Here is a 23,168-nt window from a genome sequence, read left to right as displayed (position 1 = left end):
TTTCTTATATCTAAAAAAATGAAAGATCAATCATTAGCATTTGTAAATCATGTGTATGTAAAATCGCTCTTTACGCGCCTACACACACACGCGTGTGTGTGTAAATACAGTTGGGGACCTCTAACCCCATTGAGTTTCCAAAGCCCTCTACAAACAAATTGGGAGGGACAATGAATAAGCATTCTCTAAAAACCCCAGACAGCCGATTTGCAGGTGCAATTTGGTATCTGGGCCAATTACCAGAATGTAATGTTATTTGGTATATATATCACAAATGGTGGTTTCCGGGGGCTTCTCAATTTGTTAGATATTAGAAAATATAGCTTTTCTCTATAGGTAGGTGAGTTCTATTCTTTTATTGTATATGCCTTTCCTGAGCTTGCTCTATTATTCACAGCTTTGCGGTTGGTGCTATGGATGTTTCAAAGGCTCTAGAAAAAGAAGTCTGCCCCTGAGAAACCCAAGGGAGATGAAGGAGATCTTCATATTGTAACTCAAAATATGGAATTGCCATTTTTGTAGGACAAATATTGACAGTTCTGTATGATTCACCCTAAATTGTATTTTTTCAAAAGCTAAAATACAAAGGTGGCCCCCTCACTCCAAGGCCCAACAGTGAGGAGGCGCTGTCCCTCAGGCAGGGAGCTTGTCAACCTGTCACAGATGTGTAATTACGTAAAGCTAATAAGTTCATAACTTCATTTCAGGGTTACTATTGTTTGCGTTGCCTCTATTTGTGTTTTTAGACTCCAGCTCATAAACCCTATAATTAGGAAGAAGTATCAAAGTGCCTACTTACACACTTTTTATTTGTTTTCTAGGGTTGTAATTGTCTGTAAGTGCTTGCCTGGCTCACAACTCAGCAGGCAGAATGGTTTCCCAATCCCCACATCGCAGCCTTTCTTGATGGTGCTTTCTGTTTCATTCCTCACCTTGAAGCTATTCAGTTTTCTCCCAGCTTTAATTCCACTCAAAAGTAGGAAAATGTTTATTTTCAATTAGAGTCTTACATAGCTTGATAGTTTCCCTTTGCCATTTTAAAGGGACCAGAGGAAATTAAAATCAAAGACAGTAAGTCATTCGACTTCTACTAGTCAAAAGATTGCTCCTAGATTCCTCTCTGTCTCGAAAGAGTTTTGAGATTTATCTCTTAAGTCAACTGCCTCTAAATTCTTGGCACACATGCAGTTAGTTGAGGGCAGCCGTTCTAAAGCTGGTCCCTGTTCTCCATGTGTCTTCGGAAGAATTTCTACTTCTCTTGTTGTTCCCATAAAGAAAATGTTGCACAAGTCAGATTTAATTGATTTGATGATATGTGCTTACTCCCAAACAAATGAGAGATATGATTGTCCTGTCCTTGGGAAGGTTTTAGTTCTGTTCTGCGGGACTCTAACATTGATAAGCTGGTAGAGTTCTCTACATATTGAGTCCTCTGGGGAGATTTTTTAAAATCCTGAGATCAGGTTGAACCCTAAAACAATGACTTCAGGGTCTTGACTGGGGTGGGATCAGGTCCTCCTGAATTTTTAAAGCTCCTCAGGTGATTCCAGTGTGCAGCCAAGAATGGGAGCCTCAAAGGCAGAACAGATATAATTGGATGAATGTTTAGTTGGTGGAGAGGCCAGTACAACGAGCGTGTGCATTGGATTTAAATGGACTTAAGTCTGAAATTCAGGCCTCATATTTGTTATGTGACCTTGAATGAGTTACTTAAATATTTTTGAGCTTGTCTCATCAGCTGTCACATTTTATGGATGACAGTGTTGTGAGGATTAAGTGCTTGGGTCTATCATCCAGTAGATCTCAATGAATAGTAGCTCCTTCCTTCTCTCCTGCTTTCTTTAATAGTTTATTTCAGAGGATACGCCAGTGTTTAAATATGTGGTTTTTCTCTTCTAGTGGTTATTTATTTGTTCATTTGTTTTATTTATTTACATTTTTATTATATTATCTATTGTTTTATAATATATATATTTAGAACAGAGAATATTTGTAATATATCATTTATATTATGATCTGTTATTTATTGATAGGTATTTATTATTTAGTTTTTGTTTGGAAACGGTCTTGGGATTCCCAAAGTATTGCAAAGGTAGAACTAAGAGTTTCCATGGACCCTTTGCCCAGCTTTCCCTAATGTCAACATTTTGCATAACAGTAATACTTTCATCAAAATGAAGAGATCAGCATTGGTACACGGCTGTTAATTAAGAATAGACTTTCTTATGAATTCACCAGTTTTCCACTAAGGCTCTCTTCCTGTCCCAGGATTCAATTCGGGATCTCCCACTGCATTTAGTTTTCATATTTGCTTAGTTTCTTCCATTCTGTGACAGTTCTTGGTCTTTTCTTGCCTTCATGCCTTTGACACGTGGAAGAGTACTGGTCAGTTATTTTGAAGAATGCCTCACGATTTAGGATTGTCTCACACCTACTTCTGGATAGAGTTGATGTCTTTTTGGCATGAATCCCACAGAAGGGATGTGACCTTTTCAGGGTAGGGGATTTTCAGTATGTGTGGAATTCTTTACATAATTAATAATATAGTTTGTGAAATGAGACTTTTGGGGAGTTGTGCTGGTTTCCCAGTGCTGCCATAATAAGTACCACAGACTGGGCGACTTCAACAGCAGAGACTGATTTTCTCACCATTCTGGAGGCCAGAAGGCTGAGCTCAAGGTGTTGGCAGGATTGGTTTCTTTTGAGGCCTCTCTCCTTGACCTATAGGTGACTGGTCTTTTTATTGTGTCTTCACAAGGTCTTAATTCTGTGCATATGTCTGTGTTCTAATCCCTTTTTATAGGGACACCAGTCCCATTGGTTTAGAGCCCACCCCAATGACTTCATTTAGACTTAATTACCTTTAAATGCCCTAATTCCAAACACAGTCACATTGTGAGGAACTGGTGGTTAGGGCTTTAACATATGGATTGGGGGAGCACAATTTAGCATATAACAGGTGCCTCTCGAGTAGATACATACACTGTAACAGAAGAGGCAAAGGATTTTATCAGGATGGCAAATGATCTGCACTGCTCCTTGACAAACAGAGCAGCTTCTTGGCACATTGGAGAAAATGGTCCCAGCAAACATCATGAAACTCAATGAGGACAAAATGCTCAGTTGGGGGAACCAAGCTGCTTAAGCATTAAATAGAAGACAGTTGGTTAAAGAACATGATGGGAGTGGGGGAAGGGTCGGTCCTTGGGGTTAAAAATGACTCCCCCAAACCCGTGTGCCAGTATTCCAGCTGTAAAAGTCAACACAATATGGGGATGCTGCAGGATATTTAAGGGTACAGAAATCTTTTTAAGGAAACGTCGAAAAGGGCTTATTCAGCCAAAAGAAGAAATCGCTGATGGAGGATTTAATTATCTCCAAGTTCTGTATGTGAGGGAGTTCTTAAACCGAGGACAGTGACCAGCTGTTTCAAAACTTTACAAGAACAGATTTCAAGTAAACAGGCTTAAATGAATGAGGTTTAGAATGGGATAAAAATTTCCTGATGGAAACAATGGCTAAATACCAGAAAGGTTACAGTTGGAAGAAACATGATATTGTAAAAAAGAATAGCGATGGCGGAGGTAGATACGTTGGTTTTAAATACCAACTCTACCATTCAGCTGTGTGATCTTAGACGATGAACTTAACTCCTCTGATAACACTACTGGCCTCATTATTTTTAAGGACTGAATGAGCTACTGGAAGCCATTTTAGCAGAGTTACTGACGTCAATTGAGCAGGTTGAGATGGGAACTTGCCACTCAGTAATTGTTAATTTGGTTGTTACTTACTCTCCTGTAAAATTTCATTTCTTAGATGTGTCTAAAGAGTACATTGTTCTCTGCTCAACCTGAACTGGTATATATGGTACCATTTGAAGTCCAGGGAAATGATATTTCCAGTCCTCTTTAGCTCGAAGTCTTTACATTTTCTATCACAAAGTGGTTTGGGGGCTGAAATTCCTAACCCTCTAAGAATCCAGATAAAGCAGAGATATGCTGTAGGTTCAGTGGAAAATTATAGGGACTAGGTAGACTCTTTTTGCTGTCAGAATAATGCAGGGCTTGTGTTTGGGGAAAAGCACAAATTATTTGACAAATCATAGTTTATAAAATTCAGCTATGGTTAACCACTGTGCATTACTGGATTTCACAGAAATATTTTTCTATTGTCAATTTAAACCCCTTAATAGATAACAAACCCTGACAGAAAGGCATGGTAAAATCTCGGGGCTCATTCGTAGAATCCAAATTGGCGTTGATCACTATGCTTCCGCAATTTGATGTGGTGTGCCTGCTGGGTATGCCCTCTCTCTCTCTCTGAGACAACATTGCCGCCCGTGTCTTTGCGTCGCTGTGGATGTTAGCAGCTTTGGGCTCTAATTTGGGGTATTACCCTTTTTAGTTTGAGGAAATCTCCCAGTCTTTAAATTTCCCATCTATGAAATTGGAATAACCCTAATTTCTGGCTTCAGAGGAGTTTATTTTAAATGGAATGCAGATGTCTCCCGGGTCTCACCAGCATGGAGAATACAAAGGGTGTCACATTGAAGTTAAATTCAAATCCAGCTGCTAGGCGACCTCTCTCCCTTCTGGGTTCTTCAAGGTCACCTCCTTTGGCTAATATTGTTTCCAGGACAGTGCCTCCGAGAACTTCTGATGGCAGACTGGGCCCAGGCTGGCCCTTTGCCCCACTGCAGACAGCTGACTTCACCGTTGCCGTGATGGCAGCCTCCACCCCAAGTATCTGCTTGTGGTGGCACCTGCCCTCTGTGCTAGTCCCAGAGGGCCCTACTCTTCTCTTTACCACCTTGGACTTGCAGTTATTCCCTACAGCACAAGCTCAGAGATGGCCCCGGGGGGAGCGCACTACCTAGACCAACTTGCCATTGGCCACTAACTCTGGCTCCACTCATAGGTTAGAACCTTCTTCAGCCCTTCCAGCTGAGCTGCTTCCCTGCTCAGGCAAATAAGGTTTCCCTGCTTGACCAGAGGTTGTGCTTTTGCCAGCACTACCCTGCCCATTTTCATCTTTCAGAGGCATATTTCCTCTACTGTTTATGTCTGCCCTTGAGATAGATTCCTTCGGGTCCAGGCCCAAGAAAACAATATCAAGAGAATTTTCCTCTTCCCAGCGTAGTCCCACCCTCCAGGTCTTGGTGTCTCAGTCTCCAAGGTGACAGAGAGTGAGAATGACTGAGATCTAAGGGACCTGCCCTCTCTTCATAGGGCTGTGGCTTTAACTTTTCCCCAAAAAGCACAGTCACTCTCTAGAAAGCTGTAGTCTTAAAATACTACACCTCTTTCTCATGTGTTCTCCCTTCTAAATTATAAGGACAAAAGACAGGTCCTTTAATTTAGACATTTCTGGGTGTCTGTGGATTTCATTTTTATACACCATCCTGGGTTGGACTTGTAGGCTGCGCTTTGTCAAGCCTGGTCTAGTTCTTTTTCAAAGATCTTCTGTCATCTGACTGTTTTCAGGCTCTGCTTACCTATGAGCAGACAGCTTAAATAAAACATACACTTGCCCACAAGAACGAGCAATGGTTGGCATGCAATATTTCTCCAATTAGAAGATCATGTTCAGAGATGCAAGTCTTGCCTATTACATAATCATCTCTCACGGACCAACTTAGTTCCTCAAAGCTCCAGCTTCTCAAACTTTCCACTGTACAGTATGTTCTCTGTTTTATATTTGCATAACTCAGTGGTCGACGCTTGTGTCTTTCCCAGAACAAAGGCGTGGTCGGCACTAAGTACATGTCACTCATCCTACTTCATCCCTCCATGGTACATGCTTTGAAATTCGTGGGGTTTTTTTCCCTCTGAAGATTCCAGGTTCTAGTCCTGCTACCCAGAAGGGGGTGTTGCTCTACCCCCTCCCCAGCACATGGCCTAAAAATAGGATCTTCTATTTTGTTTTGCCTTTTTTTCCTTTACGTTTGGAACGTAAACATTTGCCAAAATGATACCTACCCTACGTTATCCCTACCTTGGGCCTAATAGTGTGCTCTCTTATGTAAGAATTAATAGATTCACAAAGTCCTTCAAAATTGTGGCTAATGAAGCCTGTAGAAATATGCAAATTGCCTTAGTGGGCATAGATTACATTTACTACATATTTTAAATTGCTGACCTAATTCTGAGAAACTTTATTGTATTATATTTAATGATGTATGTCATCTCATCTTTAACAAAAAATGAGAAATTTTATTTTTTCTCTTATCCCTCTGTTCTTTCCTTTTAAATAATATCTTCTCTAGTATATTGTTAATAAAGGAAAAAAAGCATTATACTGAATTATGGTTCATTGGCTAAAAGGGGCTCCATATTATTTGAATTATTTACTGTTTTGTAGCATTAGCATTCTCTTCTGAATTTAAAAGTTTATTTGTAATGCAGTAATATTATAATCAGAGTTATTCTGAAAAAGCTAATGGAGCTAGAAAATAAAAGTTTTCCAGGCCTCAATCAGGATGAGATCATCAGTTTCTTCATGGTAGATGTTCTTTCACAAAAGGTCAGCAAACTCATCTTCATTCTTATAAAATGTGGGCAGAAATGAGAAGAAAGTGAGAGGACAAAATTGAGAGAATCAAAATTACTTATAATTATATCTCTATGCAGTGATAATGACTTTATTACTATGTTGCATATGTGCTTTGACATTCTAAATGAGCTGTATGAAATTAATACCAATAAAACTACAAAGACAATTATGGGCAATTGTATAAAATAAAAGGTCTTTAAGCTCTTTTTAAAATATTGAAAATCATAAGTGAAGAGAACATGGCAATTTTCCCTCCTCTTTTTGACTTTAAATCCTAAGTAGGCTTATTTAGCTAACAAATAGTAAATGAGAAAAATGAAGCTGGGGACTAGCCAAAGCTGCAGATTATTTAAATTTGTTCCTTTTTTAAAAAGCATTTCCCACTGATTTTCTGTTCTGTGTTTTTATTTGAGGTAAAATGATTGGGTAATAGTAAAGGTCTCAGCTCTGATAAAAAAGAGCCTATAACAAAAGTTGTACTTGGTGTTCTGGGTCCTCACCTGAGTGAGGGTGATATCTTTATAGGGTGGAGAAGGTCATCTGAATACTGCTGTATTTTTCAAGGCTAGGCGAGTATGCCTATGACTACATTTTGACCAGAAAGATTACCTGGTGAATTTTTCAAAGAATCCTATGATTACCAACTGTTATGGGCTGTGTCATTCCTCCCCCTCCCAGGTCATATGTTGAAGTTCTAACATCAGGTGCTTCAGAGCATGACTGTATTTGAAGATAGTCTTTAAAGAAGTGATTAAATTAAAATGAAGTCATTAGGGTGGGCCTTATCCAATATGACTGGTGTCCTTGAAAGAAGGGAAAATTTGAACACACAGACATCCACAGAGGGAAGAGGACGTGAAGGTACAGGTTGAAGGTATCCATCTGCAAAGCCAAGGAGAGAGGTCTCAGAAGAAACCAACCCTACCAATGCCTTGAACTTGGCCTTTGCACCTCTGCAAGTGTGGGAAAGTAAATTCTTATTGTTTAAGCTACTCAGACTGTGGGACTTCGTATGGCAGCTCTAGCAAACTCATACACCACCCAGGTGTTTTCTTCTTATTTTGCTGCATGTCAGCCCTCATTATCACCTGATTGCTTCAGCTCTCTGCCTTCCTTGAGCAGTGGCTGCCTCAGCCTTGGGCTTAGGTGTCCAGATGGCTTTCTCAAGCACCCTTGCTCTCCAGTCAGATGACTGATTGACTTCCTAATACAGGTCAGGTTCACAGCCTTGAAGGCTGACTATTCTGAAGGGTGCCAGGCGTGTAACAGATGCATCCATATCACAATCCCTTTTTGCTGCTGGTGGCTTTCCTCTAATCTTGCCAGGTCTTGACCTTACCAGCTCTACAGAAATCCATGATTTTCTCCCCAAGCTTCTCACACTTTCTTTGGAGTTCTCTTGTTTTGGTTTTGTTTGCTTTTTGGGCGGTGATCTGATCCCTAGATAGGATTAACTCTACTTTGATTGTCTTTATGGGGACTGCACATGTACTTCTCATATTCCAATTTGTACACCAGTATTTTTGGTTCGTGTTTAATATTTCCTGTGAGATTGTTTATGCCTTGACTAATTCTCATCGTAAATTATGAGGCGGTTGATTGAAAGAATTCTCGTTTTGATGCCTTCTTGCTTGATCAAATAATACCTGTTTGTACCTACAACTGAGCTGTTTGTCTTGACGGACCACACCCTTGTTGTCTGCCTGATTTGAATTTTTTGCCTTTCGCTCTAGGTAAATTCTCAAACCTACCCTCTTATTTCCTTTCTTCAGAGGGTGTCAGTACTTGATGCTAAACTGCCCCTTGAAGCACTTCGGCAGTTTTAAAAGTGAACATTCACAATGTGAATGGTCATATTTGAGCAATAGCTCATGTGGTTTAAGAAGAAAATGGCAAAAATGGGGTCCCTTAGCCATAACGTCCCCTCATTCCCCTCCATTTTCCCCAAACTTGACCATATTGTTTTGCATGTTTTATGTTTTTTCTTCTATGAATTATGGAAGCGTCTCATTCCTTTTCTAGGTGAAGCTCCCTCTGGAGTCTTATCCGTATTCTTCATGATTCTGGTTTTGCATAGACGCTTCTACATGAAATGCCTCATCTCTCCTGTTGACCTGACCTGACACACTGCCCATCCTGCAAGCCTCAGCTCCAACTTTCCTTCTTTGAAAGGAAAGGCCTTCTCAGACTCCTGAGGACTCATCAGTGCTCCTTTCCTTGTGGGTCCTCTTCAGTCGGACATACAGCCATGAAAACAAATAACTTAGGGTAACTGTCTCTATCCCCATTAATCTAGAACCCCTTGAGGACAGGAAGTGACAAACACAGTGCTAGGGGTTTCTCAGACATTGCTTAAGGGAACCATTGGAGAATGCCCTCATTCCCTAGTTCCCTCAGTCCTACTTCTGAGCAGGGTCCTTTCTTTAAACCTGTAAACAAGCTCTAGTTTTATCACAAAAGAGAGAGAGAGAGAAGAAAAAGAAAAGAAGGAAGGAAAACCTCCTTTGTTTGGTCTTCCCCTAAGCCACCATGAAATTCTCCAGTGGTCAGACTTAAAAAAATCATGAATTCTCTACGCTTTATTTCTCATTCATTTCCCGATCCACTAAATCTGCCTTTAACTGTCTCAACTTTCCTGGCATTGCTCTTGTGAAGGTGGAGTGAATTCTGAAGTGTCTTCTCAGGTCTTGTTTGGCTGATCTGTTCATAGGAAGGGGCTCTGAGGTGACCTCTTCTTCCAATCTTGAATCTCTTTGGCTGCTACAGTGTTCTTTCCTAATTCCTTTATCCTCAGTCTCTTTGGATACCTCTTCTTCTGCCTTAAGCTAGAATCCAGAACACCCAAATCCTAATCCATGGCTCTTCCTACTACATTACTCTGCTTTACATTTCTCTAGGACAAAGTCCTTTGTTTTTATCAAAAAGCCTTACCACCAAATTATCTTATGAGATATTTGATCAGTCCAGTGGAAGGGAAGTAGAAGGTTGATATTATCATCTCCTGGTCTAAGTTTGTGACTCCCCAGTCTTGCAAGATTTTGGAGTTTAGTTCAAATTGTAATGTATTTATTTGTACTTTCATATAAGTCTGTATTTTTATTTTTTATTTTCTTAAAGCTTTTTATTTATTTGAGAGAAAGAGATGGAGAGGGAGAGAGAGAGGGTGGGGAGAGAGAGAGCATGAGTGGGGAGGAGAGGGAGAAGCAGGCTCCCCATGAGCAGGGAGCTTGATGCAGGACTCAATCCCAGGACCCTGGGGTCATGACCTGAGCCGAAGGCGGACGCTTAACCGACTCAGTCACCCAGGTGCCCCTAAATCTGTATTTTTAAATCACATTTCACATTTACAGCAATGTCTGCTATATCATGTTATGTTTACTGTATATAGTTTTCAGTGTCATTCTCTTATGATTAAAAAACATAAAATACATATTATTGGCTGAGTTATTTTTCCTTAAATTCATATGTTGGAGCCATCACCCCCAGTACCTTAGAATGTGACATATTTGGAGATAGGATCTTTAAAGAGCTTATTAAGGCAAAATGAGCCTCTAGGATGGGTCTTAATTCCATCAGACTGGTGTCCTTCTACGAAGAGGACATTTGGACACACACAGGGATACAATGGATATGTGCACAGGGGAAGGACCGTCTGAGGACACAGCAAGAAGGCGGCTATCTGCAAGCCAAGGAGAGAAGCCTCAGGAGAAACCAGGGTGCCCGTAAGTTGATTTTGGACTTCCAACCCCCAGAACTGTGACAAAATAAGTTTCTGTAGTGTAAGCCCCCAGTCTGTCCTATTTTGTTGTGGCAGCCTGAGCAGACTCACACAAACTTGTAGCAAAAGCAAACACTCAAATATATTTATTGATAAAGTTCCAAGTGGAGAATATTAAAGGGGGGTAATAAAGGCCGCCTTTTCTTTTCCACTTTTGTCTTTTAACCCTTCCTATTATCCTCACAGATTTACTGTGGAGATAGACCTCAGGGCAGTGGTCTAGAAGGCCATGGTAGTTACCAAATATGTCATCAGAATGTTCCTCAAACAACTTATGATACCTGTGGTTCATTCCGTCTTTGTCCCTTTACTAACCTATTCTTAGTTTGGCTTGTTGAACGCTAGTCGAGTGCTGAGTTTACCAAGATTCCTTCTCACTCCTTCACACATTTCTAAATCTGGGCCATTCTGCATGACCTTAATTTTCGCTCCTTCCTGGAGATTGTCCTGATTCCCCCAGTCTACACTGATCCCTTCCTTCTCTAATCCACAGTTCCTTGCTGTTCGTGTAATTCACTGAGGTTGCTTCCTCGTTGCTGAATGCCATTATCAGCTGTTTTCATTATTTAGCCTCTTCAATATTTTGTCTTCCTTGTCTTAAAGGAATTTTCTATTTCCTGGATGCAGGGAAAGTGCTATCACTTCTCTTACTTCCATCCTTCCCAACCATCTCTGCTTTGCCCCCATCCCAGATGGGCTTATGTACCACTGAACACAGGAGGATGCTTAATTATTGAATTAAATTAAGAGGATTTGACCATACTTTTTTCCCCCCTACGATTTATTTATTTACTTGGGAGAGAGAGAGAGAGAGAGAGAGAGTGAGAGAGCATGAGCGGGAGGGGCAGAGGGAAAGGGAGAGAGAATCTCAAGCTGACCCCACACTGAATGGGACTCAATGTCACAACCCTGAGATCACGACCTGAGCTGAAACCATGAGTCAGTCGCTTAACCGACAGCACCACCCATGCACCCCGGATTTGACAATTCTGATTCCTCATGACTGTTTGGGGTGGAAACCACCAGAATAAGTGTTGGTAGGAACTGTCAACATTTGTTTTCTGAAATAAAGAGAATGTCTGAATGCAAAGAGATTTATCATGCTAGATGAAGCCTTTGCCTTCTTTTGTTTGGTATATTTTTGCTGTAGTGAGTTCATGATATGCCAGGGAACAGAGAACTGCTATTGACAGTTTGATACAGCTGATGAAAAGACCCTTGAATTATTTAAGGGGAACTTTTGTTTCCCCAGTAACTCTGCTGGGGATACTTCTCATGTTAAAAAGTATGAGGCTTGGTCTCTCTTCTAATTTTTCTTTCTTGCTTGTGTAAATGCACAATAAATTCCTTTGACGGTCCGAGGCACAGACAGATGTTATTGGAAATCTCCAACCTGTCTTCGGGAGGAATAACACTTTTCACAGTGAACTCACCGGGGGACACTCTGTTATGATGTCATGACTTTTTACTCTTTACAAACGTCAGCAACATTCATCTTTTAAGAGTTTCACTGCTCTAAATATATATTTCTTGCCACTTGTTCATTCATTCAGTATATACTCCGCTGTGTCAAGGGACTGATGTCTGTTTTCAGTTCCAGCTGCTTCTTCTGTCTCAGTACACTCCATTCGTTGTATAACAATTTGATTTCTTTCCTCCTCCACCGTTGGTATATAAAACAAGAGCATTTTGTAGGTTTAATATATACATAAATTTTAACCATATTCTGACAAAAATCTCAGACTGTGACTTAGGATTTCATTAAGCTGTTTATTCTCATATGAAGTTCTTATTTTACAGATAAGGTCCAGAAAGGTGAATCAACTTATTTAAGGTCTCATAGCTGATTAGAGATGGAATGAGGATCCACATCCAGATCTCCTAACTTCTAGTCTTGTTTTTTCTTTCCTCTCTCTCTTTTTCTAATTTGGCTCCTGTTTGACCGGTATTAGCTCTTAGTGGGCTCCTTGGGCATTCTAATGTTATTCACATTTCTTAAGCAGAGGAGTTGGCTTACCACGAATGGCACTTCAATAAAAATGTATTGACTCCATTGAAAGACCTTGCAAGTGTTTCAGACCAGTGCTGCCTGTAGCTGGGTGACGTTAATGAAGCTTCTTGAGAATCTTAAGAAAGCATCTGTATGGCTGGGTGGTTCAGAATTCTGAGGCCTTTCCTGGTTTGAAATATGATATATGTGGCCTCTACAGCAGTGGAGGCCGCAGTGGTTTGAACTAAAGAACCTTAGCAAGACTATATAGCCTTAAAGGCCATCGGAAGAAGGGGTTGGAAATGAGCAATGAAGCCGCAAACAGGGACCATTAAGTAGATTAATTAATCCTTTCACCACCACCCGCTTTTCTCCAATGCTTATTACTAGGTAGATGAAAATAGAGAGTGAACTTAACAAAAAATTGAACACACTTTTTTTTGGGGAGGGAGATAACCCAGAAAACAAATGGAGGGGTGGTTTTGCCACAAAGTAAAGCTTTCCACGTGGTAGGACTTGGGGAGCCATTGGCTCAGTGACTGTTCCTCACAGGCTCACCCTAAAATGGAGTTTTCCAGTTGGCGAGGCTTACCCATGAACACAGAGGCCCCATTATTATTATAAATGAACAACAGAGAAGCCCAAGATAGCTGAGGAAGGTCTTCAAATTAGAGAAAGACCTACGAAAATTATAAGAAAACGGACCCTACAGGAAGCAGGTAATTTAGAGTTCAGAACACATGGAAAATGAAAAAGTTATAATTGGTCTCCTCACAGAGATTTAAGATGTTACACCCATAAAAGTAAGAATATACTGTGAAAGTGAATAATCAGAGAATGCGAAAGAGCTCCTGAAAATAAAAAATATATATACTATTAATATACAAAATACAGTAGGAGATTTGGAAGTTACATTTTAGGAGGCCTGTAAGAATAGAGAATGAAAAGACAAGAAACATGAGATAAAGGTAAAGGACATAGAATTCAATCTGAAATATCCAGTGTTCAACTAAGAAGAATTTCAGGAAAAATAATTGATGGGAATCCATTTCGTATAATATAAGAAAGGTTCCAGAGTTAAAGCTTGTCACAGATTTTCACATTGCAAATAGGGCTGAGTAGAGGAACAATGCCATTTAAAAATTTTAGGCATCAAGGTTAACAGAGAGAATTAAACTTATTACCTAAAAGAAAACATATCCAGTTTTCTTCCCACTGCTCATTAGCACACTGGATCCTAGAAGTCAATGGAACATTGACTTTCAAATCTGAAAGAAAAGATTTTTGGTCAAAATTCTATATTCTGATAAATTATCAATCAGGAAGCCAGGATGAAGTCGTTTTCAGACATGTACTCTTAGGAAGTTACTTGATGATGCACATCAGCAAAAAGAAGGTGAGACTTTTTTTAAAAGGTATGGGTTTTGGGGCACCTGGGTGGCTCAGTTGGTTGAAATCCGACTCTTGATTTTGCTCAGGTCATGATTTCAGGGTCATGGGATCGAGCCCCTTGTCAGGCTCCATGCTAAAGATTCTCTCTCCCCCTCTCCTTCTGCTCTCCCCCCCCAACTCTCTCTCTCTCTCTAAATAAAATCTTTTTTTAAAAAAGGTGTGGGTTTCAAAAAGCAATGCATCCAAGGGAGGTGAAAAAATTAAAGGATGACATTTCTGTAGCACACCCCAGGAGATCAGGTGGGAGAAGAGAAAAGAAGATCTGAAGGAGGGCGGTTCTGGGAAAACAATGGATTCAATATACTAAAGAGTACAAGGAACAGTAAGAAAAATATTTGAGAATATAATAAGAAATAGACCATAAAATTAAATTTGAAATTCTAAGAAAAAAATTTAATGAGAAAATCATGGTTCAAATATGAAACAACAGCCCAGGTTAGATTAGGACATATTGTGCTTCGAGAAGATGGAAAAATTTTCAATCAACAGAAAGAATGGGTAAACTGGATGATATTAGGGACAAGGTGAGAAATTATATATCCAACAAGAAGAAAGAAAGGAAACCAATATGAGGAAGCCTTGTGTAAATGTGAAGCACACTAAAATGTCGGCAGATTTTGAGCAATCAGAGACTTAAAAAGGAATCATTCTTTGAATGTTTTTCTTCAAAAGTCACAGAGCACAATAGGGGAACCATAATACCAGTTTCTATTTAAGATTGTATTGTTTATTTGTTGGCTGACTTATTCTTACTAGAACATAAGCACTGTGTTAGTCTGATTCACCACTCTGTCTCCAGTTTCTAGAAGAGTATCCAGGTCATAATAAGTATGCTGTTGGAATGGAGAAGTAAACAGTTTCCCCATGGTTCTTTTTTTTTTTTTCAAAGATTTTATTTATTTATTTTGAGAGAGAGAGAGAGAGAGAGAGCACAAGCAGGGGGAGCTGCAGAGAGAGAAGGAGCTGCAGACTCCCCACTGAGCAGGGAGCCCCATGTGAGACTCGATCCCTGGACCCTGGGATCATGACTTGAACTGAAGCCAGATGCTTAACCGACTGAGCCACCTGGGTGCTTCCTCCCCACTGTTCTAATAAGTGTCCTTTCCTAGAAAGTGTTCAATTTCTGGAGTTGATCTGTAGGCAAGGAATTAATCCTAGTTATAGGACAGAATATAACTGTTATATTTCTTGATATTGTTGGTCCTGATAATGTAAAAGTAATGATCATCACAAGATTACACTTATATAGTAGATACTATGCTCCTGACACTGCTCCAAGTATTTATATGTATAAACTCATTTACCCCTTACTCTGAACTGCTTGCACTGTTATTATTCCCGTATTAATGGTTTTCATTTACTGCTGGAAGAAGCTGAAGAGAGAGGTGGAGAAAAGTATGGAATGTGGGGCAGGAGCTTCTTTTTACTTTAGATGCTCCTGGACTACTTGCTTTTTAAATCAAATCACTTTGGTCAAAATTTAAAACCAAATTACCTAATGCAGTGGGTACACAGGGTTGAGGTGTATAAAGGGGAGCACTATATAATTTGAAGCAGTTAGCCCTTATGGCTTCTTGGAAATGACCAGAGCCCGTATCACACAGCATGTGGATTTCAAAGCACTAACCAGTTATTCTGCAATGGGTCCTGGTGTGGGAACAAGCCAAAAAGGAAGTAATGAAGACTCCCCCCCCGCCACTAATGGACATTGCCTGTTTAATGAAAATTGACTGAAAGCATTGAGGTCTCACTCTTGTTTTTGTGAGCTGAGCAAGATTTGAACATCAAGAATAGCCCAATAATGAAGTGATTCATCTTAATTTTTTAAGACTAAAATCTTGAAATTTTTATTTTCATATAGAACACAAATGGGTGTGTATGTAATTGACATTTCACATGATGCTTTCTGGGTTCAGTGTGATCCGTAGATGATAGGGTTTCTTATGTAGGAATCTATTTAGTGGAGTTCACCTTTTTATAGGCAATAGAAGGATTTGAACATGATCAAGTATACAATTATATGGTATATAAAACAGATACAGTGACTGTGCTATTTATATGTGACATCTCTCTGGATAGTGATGTGAGACAAGGCTTCATCTGCTAGTTTCTTATAAATAGACTGAGAGGATGGCATCTGCTGAAACAGCATTTTTAGTTTCTTTTCCCCCTCCTTTTCAAACTGCACTTGAAGCTCGTAAACACATTCTTTGAAGATCAGAAGATTTAGAGCATACTATACCCCGTCTAAACTACAGCATAATCTAAATGTAAGGAGAAGTTGTTAAAAAAATGGGGGTATCAAATGTAGTGAATGACCGCAGTGTAGTTAGGGGTTGATTGTAGAGTCAGAAATGAATTACCCTGCATTAGAGATGCTGGATGCTACAATAGGTTGTGGAAATTGGAAAGAAATAGGTAAAAATAATAGGTCAAACCTATTACACTGGCCTTTCTTCGGCGTAATTTTGTGCTGAAAAGCACTGAACCAGATATCACCCAGTGTTTACTGAAGAAGAAAACACTGAAGCTATTACTTTTTTTATGAAATAAAACAATCAGTTGGGCAAAAAGTGTGTCAGAGGCATGCTTGACATCGATATTGGTAACCAGAGTATATGACAGTCAACTATGTTTGTCCGTTTATAGGTAATATTTATATATATATATATATATATATATTTTTAAAGTACTTTGAAGTCTTATAGATTATGGTTTATTAAACCTAAAATGCCTTCTTGAGAGAGCAAATAAAATCCATTATTACCAAAACATTACCAGAAAAGACTTCAAATAAGCCCCATGAGAGTACACTGTACTATATATTTTCCTCCATTCCACTTTGGTAGAAGTAATAAAAAAAATATAATGTTAAACTTTTTGAAATAAAAATATTTTATTTATGGAATCTGTGCAAGATGGCTGTCAGTCTTAATATCTATATCTTTTTATAAAAGAAGAGCTCCAAAGTAAGTTAAATTTTTTTTTTTTTTTATGTGTAGGATTTCTTCGTAGACCGGTGAACTGGGGCTGGATTTAATCAGCAGCATCTTACTGTGCATATTGACCTATCCAACAATAACACCTTCAAATATGTATGCTTTTCTGTGACTGTTTAATAATGAAAGAATTCTCTACCTCTGAGAAGACTGGTGTGGGGTTGTAAGAGAGTATTTTCCTCCCTTTATTAATGATAAGGGAACATGATTGACAAGGTCTGTGGTGTGACCTCCCTCTTAAAAAAAGAATACTTGGCACCCCCTAAGGTCCTTGAACTGGGCTTCATTGTTCCTATTCCAGAAGTTTCTTCCCCCTTTTTTTTTTTTTTGCTGAATTCAGACACAGGTTTGGTAGTGGAAAAGAGAAAGCATGTTGATAGGTCCAGGAGAGCTGTGGGGGTGAGATCCGTTAGTTGAAAATGGAATGTTCTTGATGAATTCCTATTTTCAGAGACAGCCAACACTGGCGTGGACGTTAGGGTGCACCAGGACAATGCCCTTGTTCCACGAATGTGAAGAAACTGAGGGCCAGAAAGGCAAGCAGTTTGCCCTCCAAATGTGGTCCTTCTGCCTTCCTTAGTTTGGTTCCTGGGACTAGCATCCGCCTTATTATCCAGTCAGAAATCTGGAATTCCTTCCTTGCCACACCGTTTCTTCTAGGTGTTCCCCGCTTGTCCATTTCCTCACCACAGCCCTCAATATATGGTTCCCAGATAAGGACACTCAGGAAAGCATCAACATCTACGTTAGTCTCACTCAACAACTTTACCCACTGAGGCATTTCGGGAGGTAGAGCTCACTGACATGGCAGGGTATCAGGTGTTGTGTGCTCTCCATTCATAACTGTCCCAAGCCAGTCACTACCTCCAACCCTTCTTCCTCCTTCATTCTTCCCTTTTGCGTCTCGAGTCTCAGCTCCCAGAAGGCCTACCCTTGTGTACTATCTCCAGAAGCGTTTACTTCATTTCCCTCCTATATAGGCTGAGGAGGTGGTGCTCTTCCTCCTGAGGATGCAGTGGGGTTTTGCCACTGAGGAGACGCTTCAGGTAGTTTTTCTTGGTACAGTAAATGCAGCTGGGTGAAGCCAGGCTACTACTCTGCCCTCATCCTTTAATCTTTAGTTCTGATCTAAAAACTTGAGGATTGTGCAGTTTGTTTTCTCTCTTGGCACAGAACTTCTGGGTTACTTTTAAAAACCAACCCGTGAAGCATAACATTTTACAGTCTTAAATTCTAGGCTTCTTGCACAGACCCACGTATCCCACGTAGCCCTTAAATAATCAACTGTTGTCATCATCTTCATATGTGCCATCAAAATGTCTCTTTCCAGTGCAATTATGATTGTATTTTTCCCTTGCCTAAAATTTTTCAGTGTTTTTGAAAATTTTAAATTTTTTATTTATTTTTATTATCAATGTTTTTTTTTTTTTAATCACCTACATGGAAGGCCAGAATATCTTAGAATGGCACCCAGTGCTTGTTCCATTCTGCCTCTGATTTAACTTTCAGTCTCCTGAACACAGCTTTTTTTTTTTCCCCCCTTCTGGATATTTCCAATGTCTATTGTGGTGCCTCAGAAATACTAAGAAATAAAATCGTATCCACCCAAAACCACTTGTGCTTCTAATGAATCGTGTTCTCTTTTGCCACTGTGCCTTTTCCCTTCATCTAAGGCTCCTGTAGTTTCTCTTTCTCCCCATCCACTTGACTTTCTAGATTCAACTCTAGAGAGCGCCTCCTGGGGAGCCTTCCCACCCAATGCCCAAACCCTCCCTAGCAGAAGGCCTTTCCTCTTTATTTCTGTAGCTCTAATGTAGCACTTAGGTTGTATTACAATTAAGTTTAATTGCCTGTCTCCATTAGACTATGAAAATATTTGTTTTGTTCGTCTTTATATGTCATGGCTAGAACTTTAGCAGACATAGATTGAGCATAATGTTTGGATGAGGTATAATTTTATGTCTCCCCCCACCCCCACTTTTGGAATGAATGGCTATAGTCTGGAAACCTTTAGACTGGTTTGAGGGCTAAATATGAACTATTGTCCAAAGTGGCTCCTCTCTTCTCTCCCATCCCAGGAAGACACTGCTAATGTTCTTTATGACCTCAACCATGCCAACCTTGGAGAAATAAAATTATGTCTCTGCCACAAGTCTGCATGATTCCAGTTCTTGTAGAGTTCCTATAAGAGAGGATGCCTCATGTGACTCAGTCTTAAATCTACCTCATGGACAGTGACTCCACTGTTACCAAATAATACTACTAAACAGATCTCTTTACATACACATATACATGTATTTATCTTGAGAAGATTATACTTCCATGCGTGTGTACGTGTATGCATATATTGACCTATATCTACCTACCTACCTATGTACCTACCTATGTTTAATCCCTCAGAAGGCTGTACCAATCTAGATGTTCTTTACTAAAGACAATGCAGGTATAGTGGGCTATCTAGCTATTTATCACAATAGACTTATTACTTAGGAACATGTTCAAAGACATTGAAAAATGTTGGGGGCTTTTGTTGCCTTTCTCCCATATAGAAAGAGATCATAGAATTTGAAAGTGAGAATTTTCTACAGATAAAAGGTGTTATGCATTAACATTATATTTCTTGCTAAAACTCTAATTGGACTTATGAAAACCACAGATCAGGTATATAGCTTCGATTTTTTAAAACACTTAACGGAGCTGCCCCAGGTTAGCAAGTGATTTTTATTCCTGTTCTTTCCCCGTGCTTATGCCTTCTGCTCCCAAAGACCCCACCAGTCCTTCCACTAGTGGCGCTTGCCTTGCTCTGATTTCAAACAAGTTTTGCTCGGAAACTCAGTCTCCGAGAGATGGGTAGTTCTAATAAATGAGTTGGTTCAAAGAAAATCATTTTTTCGGGGGGTGTACAATTGGCTTTTTATCAGTTTTATGAGCCTTTTTGATGGACTGTTACTTTCTTGTTTTCCCAGTGGTATTTGCCCTGGGAACTTTTATGATTTGTTTTGAGACTTATTTAAAAACTTCTCTATTCATCTCAACAGAACATTGGTATTTGTGAAATATCTCACCAAGTTGACTCTATAAAATTATTGTTGAGATCTGCTTATTTTTAGGAAAGATGTCTTTAAGCATTTTGTGTTGGCTAGAGACCCCTGTTTGCCTACCTCTATGCTTTTTTTTTTTTCCCCCTGGCTGGATTGGAATAACTATTAAGGATTTTTTCCATACCCTGGAGACTGGCCATCTATCTTTCATTCTTCAGTATAAATATTTACCAGTCCCACAATAAGTTGAGATGATTGTCTTGAGCATACAAATTGCCCCAGAGGTGTCTGGCTAACTAGTCCTCAGGAACGGTGCTTCTGATTAATACAAAATTATGCTCAGGCCATATTTTTCTCTGCTGAGGGAGAGGCAGTGACTATATGTGCTCATTATGAAGTAGATGTGGCTGAAAGTGCAATTGTAGTCTGTCACAGAGCATTTGGCATCTCTGCTAAGAGGTGAAATTATGCTGTTGGCAAAACAGTCTGGGTGGGTATCAAGTGCACTGGCGCTAGACAAACACTAGCCTGTGGCTTGTGAAGTCATAATGGGGACTCTTCAAACCCCCATGTGAAGACACCCTCTGGAACCAACAGCCAGTTCTTGCCACATGTCGCTTCCCAGCCTTTTGGCTAAGATCAAGTGTAACCAGTTTTTGCCACATCAGAACACCAACCAATATTATGGAGGCAGATTTAGTCTCCTCTGGTTGCAGCTATACTTTTGTAATTTTATTTCTGTTTTTTTTCTTGTTTCAGAAGACATTATTTCCTCCAACATATTAAAAAAATCCCCTGACATTAGAGGAGAAAAAAAGAAGGGATAGATGGCAGTCACATTACCCATTTTTCTACAATTAAAAACACTAAAACCCTCAATGATGTTCACATAGGTAACATAACTTCATCCTTAACAAAAAGCCAAAATATGCTTTTATTGTGAATTTCCAGTATCAGAAAGGATCATTTTTCACACTCGTGTTTCTTTCTTTCTTTCTTCTCCTTCTTTTTTTTTAAAGATTTTATTTGACAGAGATAGCAAGAGCAGGAACACAAGCAGGGGGAGTGGGAGAGGGAGAAGCAGGCCTCCCGCCGAGCAGGGAGCACAATGTGGGGCTTGCTCCCAGGACCCTGGGATGGTGACCTGAGCTGAAGGCAGACGCTTAACGACTGAGCCACCCAGGTGCCCCTGTGTTTCCTTCTGCTGAGTCTGTGGTCGTATCATCCAGCCCCGAGTGTCTAGAAAATGTAAAAAATGCCTCATCTTCGCTTTCCAAGCAATAGTATTGGTTTAATTTAGATGCTGCACTTCAGAATTTTAGCTAAATATTGAAGTTTGAATTCTCAGCTCAAGTTCATTAGTAGTGATTAGCTAACACAAATGCATCTCTGATTTATGCATGTCTAAAAATGCTTTTGAAAAGCTGTCTTGTGCAGGGTTGATTGTTATTGTGCACAGTTTTGTCCTTCTAAGAATTAGGCTGTCTTCTTCCAACACTCCCATCAAGTAGGCCACCTTTGGGAAATGACACTGGCAGACTGCTGGTACTCTGCAAATTAATATTATAGATACAGTTCTAGAAATTGAGGAGACTGACATTTTTGTGATAATGAGAGGTTGGGACTAAATTTACAGAAAGGCAAATTTATACTAGGAGTGTTTTTTTTTAAAGAGACTGTAAATTTTCTAAACGAATTTCTGACATTTTGAAATGTTTTGACAGTGCTTCATTTGTATAAAGCTTTATGTGTAGCAGCCTCATTGACTTGTTTCTGTTTAGTCTGGTTTTTATGTGATCATTTTTACCTCTGTTGAATTGGTGAAAAATAATTTAACTTTTTTTCTAGGCTCTAGCTGGTACAAGAAAACTCTGAATCCAGAGAGGGATTTTTCTATGGCCTAATTTGTGCATTGCGATGAGCATAAAATTTGCATCTAGTTTTATTTTTCACTCTCTTTACTGGTATTTATGTAATGCAAAATTAAATGTTGCAGAGCGTTAATTAACCAAGGAGAACCATAATCATCATCAGAATCTATATAGTAAACCTGTGAAATTCATAGAGGCTCAGAACTTGAGGGTAAATAGCCATCTTTTGGAACCATATCATTGAGTTTGTACTCCAACCAAATGACACAGCTAAGCAGTAGAAACCCAAGTGTTGAAGGAGACATTTTTCCATACTCCAGAGAATTATAAAGGTTTCCCGTTCTCCCTTCAAAAGACTGAAAAAAAAAACAGTCATAGGAAAATGATTGAACTTAATATTCATATTTTGTGGGCAGCCAGGAAATTAATATGGGGAAATAAAAAACTTGATTTTTAATGTCATTACAATTTTATTTTTTAAATGAGTTTTAAGGTTTTCTTAGTTTACTGAAGATGTCTTAATTTTATTTGAATTATGAGCTCTAATTCTATCAGGAATCAAAAAAGGAACCTAATGTCTTAAAATAATATACATTTTTCTAATGTACAATAAAAGGAATTATTTGATTATTTGGGGCAATATGACTGCCTCCAAGGTCTTGGAAAAGTTCTTTTCTAGCTGACTAGTTAGTCTTTCGCCATCAGAACTACCTATATGGGGGATCCGCCATCTGCGGTGGAACCGCCGCCAAGATGCAGATTTTCGTGAAAACCCTTACGGGGAAGACCATTACTCTCGAGGTTGAACCCTTGGATACAAAAGAAAATGTAAAGGCCAAGATTCAGAATCAAGAAGGAATTCCTCCTGATCAGCAGAGACTGATCTTGCCTGGCAAGCAACTGGAAGATGGACGCACTTTGTCTGACTACAACATTCAAAAGGAGTCCACTCTTCATCTTGTGTTGAGACTTTGTGGTGGTGCTAAGAAAAGGAAGAAGTCTTATACCACTCCCAAGAAGAATAAGCATAAGAGAAAGAAGGTTAAACTGGCCTTCCTGCAATACTATAAGGTGGATGAGAATGGCAAAATCAGTCGCCTTTGTCGGGAGTGCCCTTCAGATGAGTGTGGTGCTGGAGTTTTCATGGCTAGCCACTTCGACAGGTATTATTGTGGCAAATGTTGTCTGACTTATTGCTTCAACAAACCAGAAGACAAGTAATTGTATATGGGTTAATAATAAAAGACATGAAATAACAACAACAAAAAGAACTACCTATATGGGGATAAGACATATTCCTATTTTTTTTTTCTAGGGAGATGGAGAATCCATAGCAACTTTCTACCCTGCTATCTGGGAGGATAGTCTTACCCTTCCAGGGATTATTCCTTTTTTTTTTAAAGATTTTTTTTTTTTTATCCATTCCTGAGAGACAGAGAGAGAGATGCAGAGGCAGAGGGAGAAGCAGGCTCCCCATGGAGC

General features: G+C 39.5%; 2 protein-coding genes across 7 annotated transcripts in view; both read left to right on the top strand.

The window, feature by feature from the left end:
- Positions 1-23,168, top strand: part of HS6ST3 (heparan sulfate 6-O-sulfotransferase 3) — a 637,323-nt gene that overhangs the window by 288,129 nt on the left and 326,026 nt on the right. The window lies entirely within an intron of this gene.
- LOC112826620 (ubiquitin-ribosomal protein eS31 fusion protein-like) lies at positions 22,414-22,932 on the top strand. Its single transcript, XM_073894278.1, has one exon. It carries the CDS (start codon positions 22,440-22,442, stop codon positions 22,905-22,907), a length of 468 nt encoding a protein of 155 aa, XP_073750379.1. The 5' UTR covers positions 22,414-22,439; the 3' UTR covers positions 22,908-22,932.

This window comes from Callorhinus ursinus, unplaced genomic scaffold (genome assembly GCF_003265705.2).
Source record: "Callorhinus ursinus isolate GAN/ISIS: 27379988/994484 unplaced genomic scaffold, GSC_fseal_2.0 scaffold7, whole genome shotgun sequence".
Lineage (NCBI taxonomy): Eukaryota > Metazoa > Chordata > Mammalia > Carnivora > Otariidae > Callorhinus > Callorhinus ursinus.
The sequence above is the reverse complement of the archived record's forward strand: the minus strand, read 5'-3'. Positions and strand labels throughout refer to the sequence as shown.